Below are 14,432 nucleotides of genomic sequence, written 5' to 3' on the forward strand. Positions count from 1 at the left end.
GTTAGCTGTTGGTTGAGCTTTTACCTACCAACTTTCCCACACGTATCTGTAGGGCAGAGGTCAAGCAGCAGAAAGACCTTCACATCTTTTTCTTGTTTGAAGTTCAGTTCTTAGAATCCACTATTCATTGTATACAGCTGGGTTCAAAAGTAGACTCCTTGATCCGGCAGCATTTGGAATTTATATCTTGTGCTACTGTTTTCTGTCAGTTTACTGACTTCCCACACACAGACTATTCCACTTTCAAACCACATGCAGGTAAGTACATCCCCAGCAAAGTTGTTCGTGCAGTGTTACCAAGGCGCTGCCCCTAGAGGATCACTCTTGTGCCCTAGTGGGCACAGCAATATACTTGCTTTCCTCCAGCTCCTTCCTTGTGAATTACATCTCTTTAGATCTAACATCAGAATAAGGAGGGCAGGTAGAAATTCAAGAGGTAGAGATGGTAAATTCAAGTAAGAAAATGTAGACATGAGAAATTTTGCCTGATTAGTATATGGGAATTGAGGACAGGTGTTTAACATTGATTTCCTCCCCTTGGGTAAACTATATCAAATCATAAGAATTTGCTACATCAACATCTCCAGTTCCACTTTGTAACAGTACAGGATATATTTAATTTGATGCATTGAAACCTTCCTTGGTTGGTTCAAAGTACCAAAAATGTATGCTCCTATATCATTCAAACATGGCTCTTTAATTCTTTATCACCCATCCACCAGCACTCCTAGAGCCTGAAATATAGCCCATAGTGGAATGTCTATGAGACACTTTATCTCTAAAACAATAACCAAACTGAGTTCATGTGGAGGTTATAGTAATAAGCACACAAGAAGCAACAACCAACAAAGCTGCTTTTCCCTGAACTGAGTTTTCCTCCTAGGTGCTCCAGTGCGCTGCAGGGTGGCCAGTCCTTGAGGAACTGTACCTTGAGGCTAACAGTATTTGCATTTCAGAAAGGTAACAAGGATGTAACCCAAATAATTAAGATTAAAAATTAGAAGAAAAAGACTGACAATAGCAAAAAATGTTCTTTCGCTTCCTGTGATATTTCCCAGTGTTTTTCAGTTCCTCTCTTCTCTCCTGCCCCTCAAAATGAAAGGTAACAGGGTTTACTTAAATGCATTTGTCACCATTTAGTTGTTCTGAATAGTTTCCTTTATATGTAATATTTTTAGAAAAATTTGCAAATAAGAATTAGAAAAGTATGCATTCCTTGCCCTCACATGTTAGAATGGAACCAAAACTTTACTAATTGGTTCTAAGTGAGGAAAAATCCATCAGCGCAAAAACCCTGTGTTAAATATTTTTTGAAGACATGGATTTTATTAGTTTTACATAAACATGTATTTAACTTGTTTCTAAGTGAAAGTTCTGTAGAATGATACAAGAATTAAATAATGCATTTTTAATTAGCATTGGTTGATGTTCCAAAGTGAAAATATAAAAAAGCTTGTTATTCTTTAGTAAATTAAAAACGTTGTCTCACCTTCCTTTATTATCATCACTAAGTTACCATATAAAATAAACTTAAGCATGGACAAACTCCAACAAATTCCAAAAGGATTCAAGTTAATGGTATTTGGCTATACAGTGATTTCACTTACTATAGAGGCAAATGCAGGTTTTTTAAACTTTTTATTTTGAGATAATTATAGACTCACATGCAGTTATAAGAAATAATACCCAGAGATCACCTGTACCCATTACCCAGTTTCCCCCACTGGTAAGCAAAGCTATGGCCTAACATCACAGCCAGTGTTGACATTGGCCCATTTGGGATACAGAACATTTTACATCACCATAGGGACCTCTGGCTGCTCCTTGCATAGTTATATCCACTTACCTGCCACCCCCAGCCTCCAGTTTAACACCAAGTACAGGTATTTTAAGTTTTATCTTTGAAAGCAGATTAAATTCAGTTGCATCTTTGAAAAGAGATTAAAATTTTTTATTTTCCATACAGGCCAACTGATGTTCTACAGACGCTCAAGTTATTAGACCTTTCTGCTAATCAGTTTATTGATGAAAATCAACTGTTTCTAATAGCCTATCTGCCCAGGTAATTTGCTTAACTGGCTTATGGTAGTGCCTAGTAAATTTTCAGTGAATGGATCATTTGTGATATGTATGTACTTTCTCAATGGAAATGATGATGATGGAATTTTCTAGTTGAGTCATTCCCTTTCGAACACTTTTATTTGAATTTATTTAGAGAATTTACTTGTGACCATATGCAGTATAGTTGATCAATACCTATACTAGAAAATTGAAGCACAATTAATTTTTGGCTCTGGTGCTAATTTGCAAGTTCTTGTTTATTAAACTTTGGGATGCAATGCCATGTCACTTTGCCTTTTTTTTTTTTTTTAAAGATTTATTTATATAAGAACCGGGGTACAGGCCAGATGTGCGGGGGGGGGGGGGGGAGCGAGAGGATTCACCAAAGACAGAGTGGGGAACAGAACAGGCAGACTGACGAAATACACTACTGAGGGGAGCAGCGGGTGAGTCAGGAGAGGTCTGCTGCTGGTGGGGATCAAACCGGCGCTGCAGAGGCTGCAGACAGCTTCACAGCGCTGCTCTCAACTGCCTGCGCCACCAGGGAGGCCCCACTTTGCTTTTTGAGATCCACTTAGCACCTAGCACAGCAGTAGGCACCCAGGAACATTAGATAGTTGTAGAATCGTTAGAATGCAGTGTGAAGAGCTCATTTTGCATGCCCTAAATTGAACTTCATGGTTTTGAAGCATTTCACATGGAATGAATCCCTAGGGTGTAGAGAAAACTGCATGACTCTCTAGTCTGGTTGGTAGCCTATAGCACTTGGTGCTTTTCTGTGGACTCAAATTCAGCATTTTAAATTTCAGATTAGAACAACTAATCATTTCTGACACTGGAATTTCTTCTATACATTTTCCGGATGCTGGAATCGGTATATATGATTATTAAATTTCCCCCGGCCACTCCTAATTTGCTGATTTTTTTCACTTCTACAATGTAACTTAATTCTCTTTTCTTCTAGGGTGCAAAACATCAATGTTTCCCTCCTTGCAATACCTGGTAGTAAATGACAATCAGATATCACAAGTAAGAGCTTCTTATGGGCCTACTTCGTTATAGTTTGTTTCCACTCTCATGGAGTTTATAGGTTCCTTCTGTTAAAAAGTGTTTTAAATTGAAAGAGAAATACTTCTTCAGAGTAAAACTCCATATATAAAACTCAAAATATTAAAAAAAAATTCATTTAACTTGCACTCAAGCAAACTGTCTTGTCATTTTACTTGTTAGAGAATAAGAGTTCATATGTGGTTTTCCTAGCATGTGCTCGTGCCTGATGAAATTCCCAGCGTCAGGTTGGAACTAGGGACTTGGGTATCCTGCTGCTAGCTAAATAATCTTGAAAAAGTAGCCTGAAACTTATTTATTTTCATTTATTGGGTTTCAGTGGTCATTTATCAATGAACTAGATAAGTTACAGAGTCTGCATACCTTGTCCTGCAAGAGAAACCCCCTGACTGAAGACAGCAAAGAAGCAGAGACCACGCGACAGTTCATTATTGCCAAAATCGGTCAGCTGAAGACTCTGAACAAATGTGAGGTGAGTGCTAATATTGTGACTGTTTTTCAGACTAGAAAGCAAATTATTAAAAAAGTGAAAAAAATTATTTGAATATGATAAAAGGAATCAGATAGTATTTTCCTCCACATGGTGAAATATCTTCCTGGTGCATTCCAGCGACAGTGGTTCTCTCCCGAGTCTCAGGAGGTAGTCCTGCCCTCAGGGCGGTGCAGGAGAACCGTGTCCTTCCGCTGCCCTCTTGCCCAACTTATTACTATAGGTAGGGCGAGGAACACTGGGTGCTTTTCCCTCTTTCGTGGGGAGAACACAGGCAGGAAAGGACAAAATCACAAAGAGTATGCAGCCTGGCCTTCCCAGGCGTCTCTCTCTCTAAGGCAGTGCCTCGTCAGCATGCGTGTGCTGCTCCCTTGGAGTCCGTCAGCTCCTCCGGGGCGGGCCTACAGGCTGACCTCACATGGCGGCCAGTATCTTGTCCCTTTCAATTGGATTATTCTCTGTGGGTAGACAGTGGAGGAGCAAAGTGTGCAAAACACAAACACTTGTTATGAAAATGCCTGAATAACTTGTTTTTATTTTGAATCAACATAGATTCTGCCAGAGGAAAGGCGTGGAGCTGAGCTTGATTACCGAAAAATTTTTGGAAATGAATGGAAAAAGGCTGGTGGGCATCAGAATCCAGACAAAAACAAACCAAATGAAGAATTTCTTGCAGCCCATCCTAGATACCAGCTACTCTGCCTCAGTATGTACTTGTACTTGTGATACTGTACTTGTGAGTTGGCGGCCTTTCAGCTGCACTAGTTTTCCCTTGGGGCTTAAAGGAGGCCCTGATTTTTTTGCTTTTGCCCTTCCTTTGGGGCATTATGTACTCATATAAATAGATACAGGTACTTTCTGGGGCTTCTGGAATAAGTTGGAAGTGGAAGATAATCAGTAGTGAATCTCAGCAGGAGGGCACGAGAGGTGTGTGTAGGGAGCTTTGTTGCAGGAGGGGACAGCAGCTCTAAGACAGAAGTTCTTGTCTGCTTTACATGGCTCCACCAGACTTGATTTCAGGAGGTAGGTCTGTTTCCTACTTTCAGAAAGGTTCAGTTGATCTCAGCACTGCTTACCATGTCGGGAATTTTGAAAATAGCATTTTTAGGTACAGCCCACACAGTGGTATTTTTTAAAGCACCCCAAGTAATTCTGACATCCATGAAAGTTCAGATGAATGCAGTCTTTCCAAGGCACATCTGCGGCTCACCACATACCGCACACCTACGAGTTTCGGCACTTGGTATGCAAGGTGCTTCCTTATATTCTCCAGCCTGGTTCCTTGGACTTTGAAGCTGTGACTTCATGACTCTTTGTCCCTGATGTACTTTCCATTTTGTTTTAACTTCATTATTATTCAAATTTTCACTTTCATGTGTTTTCTTTTTTCATATATTTCCTAATGCAAGCAGCTCACAGCATAAACGCTTCAGGCTGGAACATTATCTTTGAGGAAGAAAAGCTGCCTGTGGGAACTGCTTTCAAATTACTCCATTAGCTGGCCCAATTTCCTGGCCACTTTGGGTGAATTCTAAATCACTTGGGGGATGGGAAGGGAAGATTCTAAAGCAGCCCTGAAGGTAATGCTCAGTCCTTCCCTGGAATAATGCTGGAAGACAGAAGCATAGGTGCTTGGGGGTATTTATAGAAATTTTGTCACTGGTTGGCCTAACAGAAGTCAGAGTGGGAGGAGTACTGTTTTCCTTACATCCTTATATTAAGGCTGCTTTTCTGGCAGGACCTGATTTGCAGTGCTGGTACCGAGTGCCCAGTCTAGCACTGCATCATCTGGCTGCAGCCTGGTGAAGGTGTCCTGTGAATCGTGTCTCAAATAGTACCAGGTTGCTCTCAGGACCCAGAAAGAAAGGGAGCTGTTACCAAAGGGAGAACTTTGAGTAAATGTTTCAAGTATTTAATACACAGCCTCATCTTGCTAGTTTTGGTCAGTACACTGGCTGGCTGTGATAATTAGTGATGCATGATACACTGTGATGGAGGGGCCCATGTTTGGAAGCCTTTGTTATTCATCCCACCTGAAAATAAATAGGTAAATGACTATAAGTCAGCATTATCGGGTGCGGCTAGATTTATGTTGAAAAGGTATATGGTGACACACATTTTCTTTTTGCCTTTGGTTCATCCCCTTTTTTTCCCTTCTTAAACAGAGTATGGTGCACCTGAAGATGGGGAACTCAAAATACAACAACCATTGTTGCTCAGAAACCAGCTACTAAGTAAGAACTGCAAATTCAAAGACTATTTATTTGTATTTGAGCTTTAGGTACTGCAACGAACAGTGATCACCTAATAGGGATTGGTTCTTTTATCCTCAAAGAGAACTTCAATTTTTTTTTTAAAAAAGGATGAAACCGTTTCAAACTTACCTAAATTCTTACATTGAACAGTCCACTAATTCCTATGTTTTAAGCTCATTTAATAGTACTATAAATGTGGGCTGTATTTTAGTTAACTGAATTATGGTTTGAAAATTTGGCTTTTATTACATTAGAAAACCTAGCTAAATTGTCAGGAAAGAGCTATTAAGGGGAAAAGAGAAGGTGATGGAGTGTTGGTCCAACCACTTTTGTTGTTGGTAATCCAGTGACTTATTAATAGAAGGAATTTTATTTAAGCCAGTTGCACTGAACAGCTGTATCATTTGGCAGTCCCTCTTAACTTGCATGCATAATTTAAATCCTTATTTACAGTAGGTCTCAATTAGTCTTTTTTCTTTTCGCCTTCAAGCACTGAACATAAAATATCCTAATCAACTTGATCAAAAAGTCATAGAGAAAAAACTGCCAGGTAAGAAGAATGAGTCTATCTTTTCCCTTCTTATACTTCCAACTTGCTGGCCTAGGTATGAATTTGCTGGTATTAGCATAGTTCATTCATATCTGAAAGTGGACTTTTAAAACTTAGTTTTTTGTAGTCTTCTATATTCTAAAATACAATCAGTCACCCTGCATACCTCAAAAGTTCAAGTCTCCAATAACATCTGCTAGAAAGCACTTTTGTCAAAATTGGAGGCCCTTGAGCATGATTACCTTTTTAACCAAAGCCTCAGGGCTTGAATGGCTTGGCCTTCAGAGGATTTTCCCATGGCTCTTTTGTTCTCAAGTTATTTTTCTGGGGATTTTTCTTCCAGAGAAACTTTTTCCCTGGGCTTCAGGTCTGTCTTACCATCCCTTCATACAAACAGCAGGTGTATCCTAGTGCACTCCACTGTGAATTATTTGGACACTTGTAACTTTTAGTACACTCACACGCCTTACCAGTCAGGTAAACAATTTGCAATGACGTTTTTTTTTTTTTTTTTTTTTTTTTGTGGACACACTGAAATGAATTTCTTTGAAGAAACTACTTCAGAACTTTACATATCTGTGCTACTAGAAATGAATTCATCCTTTTGGAAAATACTTTGGTGTCTACAAATTAGATCAATGTAATTCACCTTACCCTTTCTCTTAAAAGAAAAAATTAGTTTATTTCTGAGTATGCAGTGAATCTCTAAATCTGATTCATACTAAGTATTAAAATATAATAGACCAGTGAAGATTTGGAGAAATATCACCCTAAATGAACATAGTAAAACTTTTGTCAGTGAGTTCACATTGATTGTTAAGTTAGTTTTTATCAAATAAGCTTTTCTCATAGTATTACTTATGAAAGGCTTTGGTTGTAATTAAAGAACCTTTCTGATTGATAATGATCATTTAATGCCAATTACCATTATTACTCCGTATTTACTTGCTAACAATCTAATTTCTATCCCTGTGATATGTAATTTTGCTGGTATTACATAATGATGAATTAAAATTCATGTTAGGCCCTTCAAACTTAAATGCTGTCAGTACAGACACTCATGGGGACAGACAAGTGAGGTAGGACCAGAACACTTTTGTTAAGTAACTAGCTTTGAGTGTCTTTGCATTTTCCCTTTTACTCTCCAGATACATGGAATCAATTCATGGGAATGTTACCATAAGGGAGTATTTGCTCAAGAATGTTCTCATTAAACCTTTGTTAAGCCTTTCTTTTCATGGTTTCCACTGGGAAGGACTGTGGTTGGGTCTGTGCATGAATGCTGTCTTAGCTGATGGTGATGGCTTTGTGTTCGACCCTTCTGAGATTTAATACCCATTGGAACACCATGTTCATACTGTGATTTTCATTACTCTTCAGGTGAAACGAGCTGAGATTAGAATCCATAGAAAACCTAAGTAATAATTATTGCTTTAAACTATTTAGAATCTGAGACCTATATTCTCTAAACTCAGCAGTTAGCAGATTATTCTACATCACATACTATAAATATTTAACTAGTAACAAATATCCTTTAAAAAGTGGTCTACTATGTAAAACATACTACATCAACTTTTTAACAATCAGATTACCAAAAATTAAATATTCAATGCTGCCATGAACAGTCAGTATACCTGTTTTGTGAAGTCATATGGTAACTGGTATAAAACATTGAAAGGTAACATTTGTGCTATGACCAGGCACTCTACATGATAGCAATTATAGTGGTAAAAATAATCTAAATGTTTACTGGTGAGGGAATAGTTGTATGGATAATAGTAGAACCGTACATCCCAATATACATATTTAATGAAGTAGGTCTTGAACTGTTGTCCAATATATCTGCCACTAACTGCAGGTGGGAATTTAATTCCATTAAACTGAAATAAAATAAATGCAGCTCTTCCTACTAACTACATTTCAGCTGCTCAGCAGCCACCTGTAGCTGTTGTATTGGACAATACAGGTCAAGAGGAACCAGCATGAACAGATGTACCACTCTATGTAAACAGAAAAAAGCACGCAAGTGTACCCATTAACTGACAGTCATAGGGAGACAAAAAAGTGAACTAATCTCTGCGTTTTCTAAATGTCAAAATACCCATGTGTCTTTTATGTCCATTAAGTGTATTCAACCCACAAATAAGGAAAGCATTTTTATTCTAAAATAAAGATAACATTTATTATCACAAGTTGCATAAAAACAGATGCTTTTATAAAAATGATTTTTGATAGAAAAATATTTGTCTGAATACATGTGATATTTGTAGGAACACCATACTATTGCTGTACCTCCAGCTAAAGCTTCAAGAAACTATTATAATCAAAATATCCAATATTTATCACAACCCATCTTTGGAAAGAAGTTCATAGTGTTTTCTGAACAAACCAAAGCATTTACTCATTAATTACATCCCCAATGCCTGGTGGTCACCTGTGTGTGCCGAACACAATCACACATTGTAATTACAGACTGGTAGCACTGGAGGGGGCCTTGTAGGTCATCAGTCTCCCCCTTACTTTCCAGAGGAGGAAAGGAAGGCCAGAGAGATTAAGCGACATCCTCAGGGCGCCTGTGCCCCACTCCAGTGTTCTTTCAGTAACTCATAAGTAAGTAATCACAAAGGTTTAAAGTCAGTGGTTCAGAGATTTATTCCTCTGCTGAGAATGGTTTCTGGTTTATTCAGATTAAGGGGGAAATATTAAATACCACTGAAATGGTATGAAGAATCAAGGGCACTTAGGTCAAACGTGGAGTCCTCTCCCACAGCTTCCCAATGACTCAGATAAATGGTGTGAAAGCATGCGTGTGGGGTCACGTAGTGGATAAAAATAAGCTTTGCCCTAGTCATTTACGTGGGTCAACTGAAAGGACAGTGACAGCTGTCATCACAATTGTGGTCTTGTCACATGAGTTAGTTTTACAGATGACTCATTTGAGAGAACTGATTTTTTTTTCCCTTTGATAGAGTTCATGACAATTCAAAAGGTGAAAGGATTGCTGTCACGTCTTCTCAAAGTTCCTGTGTCAGAACTCCTGCTGTCCTATGAGAGTCTCAAAGTAAGTTGCCCAGCAGAACAGGAAGTCCAGCTTAGCTCCCCCCAGAATGACATGTCATCAGACTGGCTCTATAGAAAAGATTCTGAATGGAAACCATACATCTGTTAGGTGTGTATGTGGGGAGGGTATGTGCATAATGTTGAGGAATTCCTGTCGCTTAGAAAGAATGCATTTGGTAGGTTATTTTGGGGTGCTGGGAAATGCTCAAAATTTTTTCCATGTTAATTAATGGTAAATGTTCCCCTACCCAAAATATAACGTACTAAATCATACCAAACAGAACATTCTGCTTCCCACTGTGGGGGAAACCTGTAACAAGCTTTGTCACCTCTGGCTTAATCATCGCCCATGCTCTTTGTTCTAATTTTAGATGCCGGGCAGAGAGATTGAACTAGAAAATGACCTACAGTCATTACAGTTTTATTCTGTGGAAAATGGAGACTCTCTATTAGTGCGATGGTAACAGCCAACTAATAAAATTCAGAAACTAAGACTATCATGATTTGGGTTCATCAGAAATAAATGGTTTTATAACTTGCCCTATGGATAGCAAAATTGTAGTTTTCATTGGGAAGAGACCATTTTAGGCTTGTACATAACAGCAATAATAAATTATTTGAACCTACTGATTTTCTGATCTTCATGTTTTTATAGTTCGTGACTCATTATGTGAAGATTTAAATATTAAATAGAACCTAGTCTAATAAAATCTGAACAGTTAATTTCTCTCCTAGAACTAGTTTTAAAGAAATTCACTATTGTTACTCCTAGTTTAAAAGGTTACTAAGATGATTTGGTCATTTGGGGAAATGTCCCTCAAACCTAGGGAGGCACATCTATGTGTAACATGTGTTATGAGCGCTCTTCTCAGTTGCACTATTTTTAAGAGTACTTATAAAAATACATGCTTTTCCCTACAGTTACACCTAAGCTGAGCAAATAATTCTTCTATAGAAGACTATCAGCTCTGATTGAAATTCACTTATATTAGGAAAATAGCAGGCAATGATTGGAAGAAAGCAAAATTCTTTCAAAGTATCAAATATTTAGAATGTCTTTCCCTGTGGCACTAAAACCCTGAGAGGTATTCAATTTTACTTAAATTTAGCATATTTTGAATAGGAGTCACATTTAAGGTTACTGTTAAATGGCAAAAGTAAACAGGCATTAATTAGTCCACTTGATAAACTTTAGAATCAATGTCCAGAACTGAGAATTATATTGTTTTTTTTTTTTCAAGTTGCCCACGTCATTCAGAGATCTATAAAATCTGACATTTCCAGAAATCCCAAACTTTGGTATACGTAATCACACAGCATTTCTGTGAGTTCTTTTTGGCCCTTAATTATCCTAATTATGCTATACAGATCTAGTCTGCAGTCCCAGTTGAAATCCAAACCCTCAGTTACTAAAGACTTCTGAACTAGGCCAACTGTTAACCAAAAGTGATAGGTACTGAATTACTAACTAGAGAAATATTTTGTCTTTTTACAAACAATTTGGTATTGTTCAAATCATGTACCAATATATAAATAAATTAGTTGATTTTTAAAAAGGAAACTTTGTGCAAACATTAGGAAATATCACACTGGTTACAGGTGAAAGTGCCAGCCCAGAACTATCTTGATAGATCATATGTATTCTATCACCAAGCCTCGGGCTTTCCTCAGAATTGCACTCAGATTATCATACACCTACCCTGATCCTTAAACACTGCGAATTAAAATCATTATCTTCTTGCTTCACACTGGCATGGATCATCACACAGTTCCTTCAGTTTCCAGAGCTCTGCTAGTTCCTGTGGAGAATACTGCGGGGATGACAGCATTCCCGTCTCACAAGTCTTCTCACATAGCCACAGGCCATCCTGTTAAAAAAGCAAAAGGTGATTTTGGAGCTGTGGCACTCTAGGAGACCTGGAAAATATGCATATAGGCAGCTTTTATGTTCCAATGAAGCTGAAGTTGTTTCATAGACAACTCCGGGGTGAAGGTGGTCTGTGGGGCAGAGAGTAGTCAATGCACCCTGGTGACCTGGTCCCGTGAAGACAAACAGCAGTGTAGGCATTAAGTATGAGTAAAGGGACTTCTATGAAAAGACAGTTTGGAGTGTTATATTTGCTAGAAGAGGACAGGCAGCCACAAAGCAGTATGGACAGCCACCATTCGATGGGATGTCAGACAGTACCCTGGGGATGAGAACAAGTGCTTTGTAAATAGATAATACTTAATTTTCACAAAAACTGAGGTAGGAATTATTTCCCCTTTACAAACAAGAAACTAAAACTAAGAGTAAAGTGTAGGGTGATGACACCTCAGTAGGAAGAATTCAATCCTTCCTACCTACACAAACTGACTTCTGTTCCCAGTAATATAGCAGAATACAGATACTGAGAACCCCCTTTAATAAGAGGACACAAAAATGCTGGATGTAATAAATGTCTTCAAAGCATGCTGAACTGGTGGCAAACGAGAAGAAACTGGAGGGTTGAAGGTGCTAGAATAAGTGTGTGCCTTGAAGGTTCTGTTGGTTTTTTTTTTTTTAAACCAAAGATCACCCTTTATTACAATATTAGCTTATGGTTACTGCATGGGGACATTAATTTCTGGAAGAAGTTGCCAATTTACAGAACTCAGACCCTCAGCCAATCTACGTGAGATTAAAAGGCATAGATGCTGCTGCTGAGCAAAGAGTACTAGTAAACAGGAATTTTCAGAGTCCAAGTTGATAGTGGCCACTAATCCTAGACTTTTAAACCTTGCCCCCTCCTGTAGCACGGCTGACCATCCTCTAGCAAAGCAGTCTTCTCTTGGATTGTTGAGCGGCTACTGCCGCCAACTCAAAACCCTGTGCTGCTCATCGCTATTGTCCAGCACGCAGGAGACCTCACTTGCTCTGGCCAGTGATCCTTTCTGCTGAGTTTTAAAAGGCCAGGGACAGGAGCCAGGACAGGAGACTGACCAGAGACTCCCAAAAAGAGCTGAGACCCCCCAAGGAGTGAGACCTGGGGATGGGGGGTTGTGAGGGTGATAAGTCAGGCTCATCTGACATCCTTGACTCAGTAAGATGGGAAGGGTCTTTCCTGGGCATCTGAACCACAGCCTGCACTTCGTGGGTTTGCAGCTAAAGTCACATCCTGAGCAGCCCCTAAATTCTCCAGCCAGAAATTTAAAGTACTCATAGGTGATTAATGCACTTAGGTACATGGCAGAAAAAATGTCAATCTTCTCTGTAGGAATGTATTAAATACAGACCTCAATTTCAGAACAAGGTCAGTTTTTTTAAGAAGTCTATAAACATATCAGGAAACAAACTCCCTGAGTAACAGTGCAGAAATAAAATACTGAATGAGAATGGCAAAGACTAGAGACACTAGAAACAGAAAATGAAAGTTATACTCAATGTTAAATTTATCCCTTTATCAGGAATAGGACTATCAAAGCTGACCAAGTAGATTGGATTTATTTCTGTTCACCCTTGGAGTGAAGGAACACTGCTCGGTACCCCAGTACTCTACAGGGTTTCTACTAAGCAGCCACTGCACGTTCCTTCTGTCCCCTGCACCTTCTATGGCCAAAGTAGAAGCTGCAAGAATCCAGAATTCAACAGAAACCTCTGAGGCAAAGGCCAGCTTTCTGTTTATTTTCCTCCCAAGGCAACTATTTTCCATTTCTGATCTCTGCAGTTTCTTTTCCTGCATCAGCAGTACATCAGCTCACAGTATATTTTTAAAAATGTTTTACAAATAAAACACCAGATAAAATACTGTTATCAGTCAGAGGGCTAACGAGCCCTTTAACTACCACACTGCTAGAAACTTAAGCCAGCTGATTCTTAAGTCTTAAGAATATAAAGAATTTCTGATCAGCTGATCAGATATTACAGATTTCTTTGTGGATAGGAGAACTCCCATTCAAAAATATTTCCTTTTTCCAAAACAAAGAAACCCATTTCCTTTTGGCTTAAACTCAAAAAAAAAAAAAAAAATTGTATGAGAATCTAGCTGGATTAAATGTAAATCATGTGAGTTATATCAGCTATGAAGCTACATCTTCAATTTATTGTTTTTGCCCAAGATTTGATGGACAAAAATGCTTCCACAACTCTTCAGGACCCTGTGGCCAGCCCCTCAGGGCCTTGCTTACCTGATATCTTTTAGGTCCTATGGCTGCCATCCAAATGCCCATGCTGACATCTTCACCCTACAAATTTAAATTTAAATGCAAAATTTTAAATGCTATCTCATTTTAAAACATTCCCATAATGACCTATTTTGTTACTGTTCTAATGCAATATGACATACACTGATTACATAAAGTAAAAGCTCAAGTGGCCTTAAGGAATGCACACACACCACAATGAGATGAGAAGATGACACCTACTACAACGAGCAGCCAGCCCTCTCTTCTAGTGGACCTTCCCCGTCCTACATGAAGAGTATAAAAGATACAGTAGGTCTTATTCCCAGGCAGAGTTGTTTATTGACAATGTCATCGAGATTGGCAAAAAGCATTTACTTATGAAAGCTTAACATTCCTCCAAATATAAACTGAAAACACATTAAGTAGGCTCAAAAAAATATATTAGGAATAGAATTCAGAGCCAAGTTTGAGTGATAGGAATGTTTCCCTAATCTTTGCAGAGTCCTATAAAGAAACAGTAACATGCTTTTCCCCAAGGTAAATTGACTTTGCTTTCAATGATAGAATGCTGGGCTGGGCCTCCCTGGTGGCGCAAGGGGTTAAGCACTGCACTATGAGGTAATCCGCAGCTTCTGCAGCATGAGTTTGATCCCCGGCTGGCCAGAGAGAAACCCACATGGCGAAGCAGACCTCTCCTGTCTTGTCCGCTGCTCCCCTCAGCAGTGTATTTCAGTCAGTCTGCCTGTTCTGTTCCCCACTCTGTCTCTGGTGAATCCTCTCAACACCACCCCCCTCGCCCCACCCG

At 38.9% G+C, this 14,432-nt stretch overlaps 2 protein-coding genes across 2 annotated transcripts in view; one reads left to right on the forward strand and one right to left on the reverse strand.

The window, feature by feature from the left end:
- The window catches only part of TBCE (tubulin folding cofactor E), a gene marked incomplete at both ends in the record, with an annotated part of 59,773 nt that extends 49,825 nt beyond the window's left edge, over window positions 1–9,948 (forward strand). Inside the window, 10 exons of the mRNA XM_084253426.1 lie at window positions 884–960; window positions 1,967–2,062; window positions 2,871–2,935; window positions 3,026–3,090; window positions 3,449–3,601; window positions 4,172–4,325; window positions 5,785–5,853; window positions 6,365–6,424; window positions 9,394–9,485; window positions 9,856–9,948. Coding sequence (XP_084109552.1) covers window positions 884–960; window positions 1,967–2,062; window positions 2,871–2,935; window positions 3,026–3,090; window positions 3,449–3,601; window positions 4,172–4,325; window positions 5,785–5,853; window positions 6,365–6,424; window positions 9,394–9,485; window positions 9,856–9,948 — 924 coding nt within the window. The remainder of the gene's footprint in view (window positions 1–883; window positions 961–1,966; window positions 2,063–2,870; window positions 2,936–3,025; window positions 3,091–3,448; window positions 3,602–4,171; window positions 4,326–5,784; window positions 5,854–6,364; window positions 6,425–9,393; window positions 9,486–9,855) is intronic.
- Window positions 9,949–11,214: 1,266 nt separating this feature from the next.
- B3GALNT2 (beta-1,3-N-acetylgalactosaminyltransferase 2) overlaps window positions 11,215–14,432 on the reverse strand; it is a gene marked incomplete at both ends in the record, with an annotated part of 47,392 nt that continues 44,174 nt past the window's right edge. The window contains 2 exons of the mRNA XM_084254033.1: window positions 11,215–11,352; window positions 13,631–13,687. Coding sequence (XP_084110159.1) covers window positions 11,215–11,352; window positions 13,631–13,687 — 195 coding nt within the window. The remainder of the gene's footprint in view (window positions 11,353–13,630; window positions 13,688–14,432) is intronic.

The sequence above is a fragment of the Talpa europaea genome (genome assembly GCF_964194135.1).
Source record: "Talpa europaea genome assembly, chromosome: 14".
NCBI classification, from domain to species: Eukaryota; Metazoa; Chordata; class Mammalia; order Eulipotyphla; family Talpidae; genus Talpa; species Talpa europaea.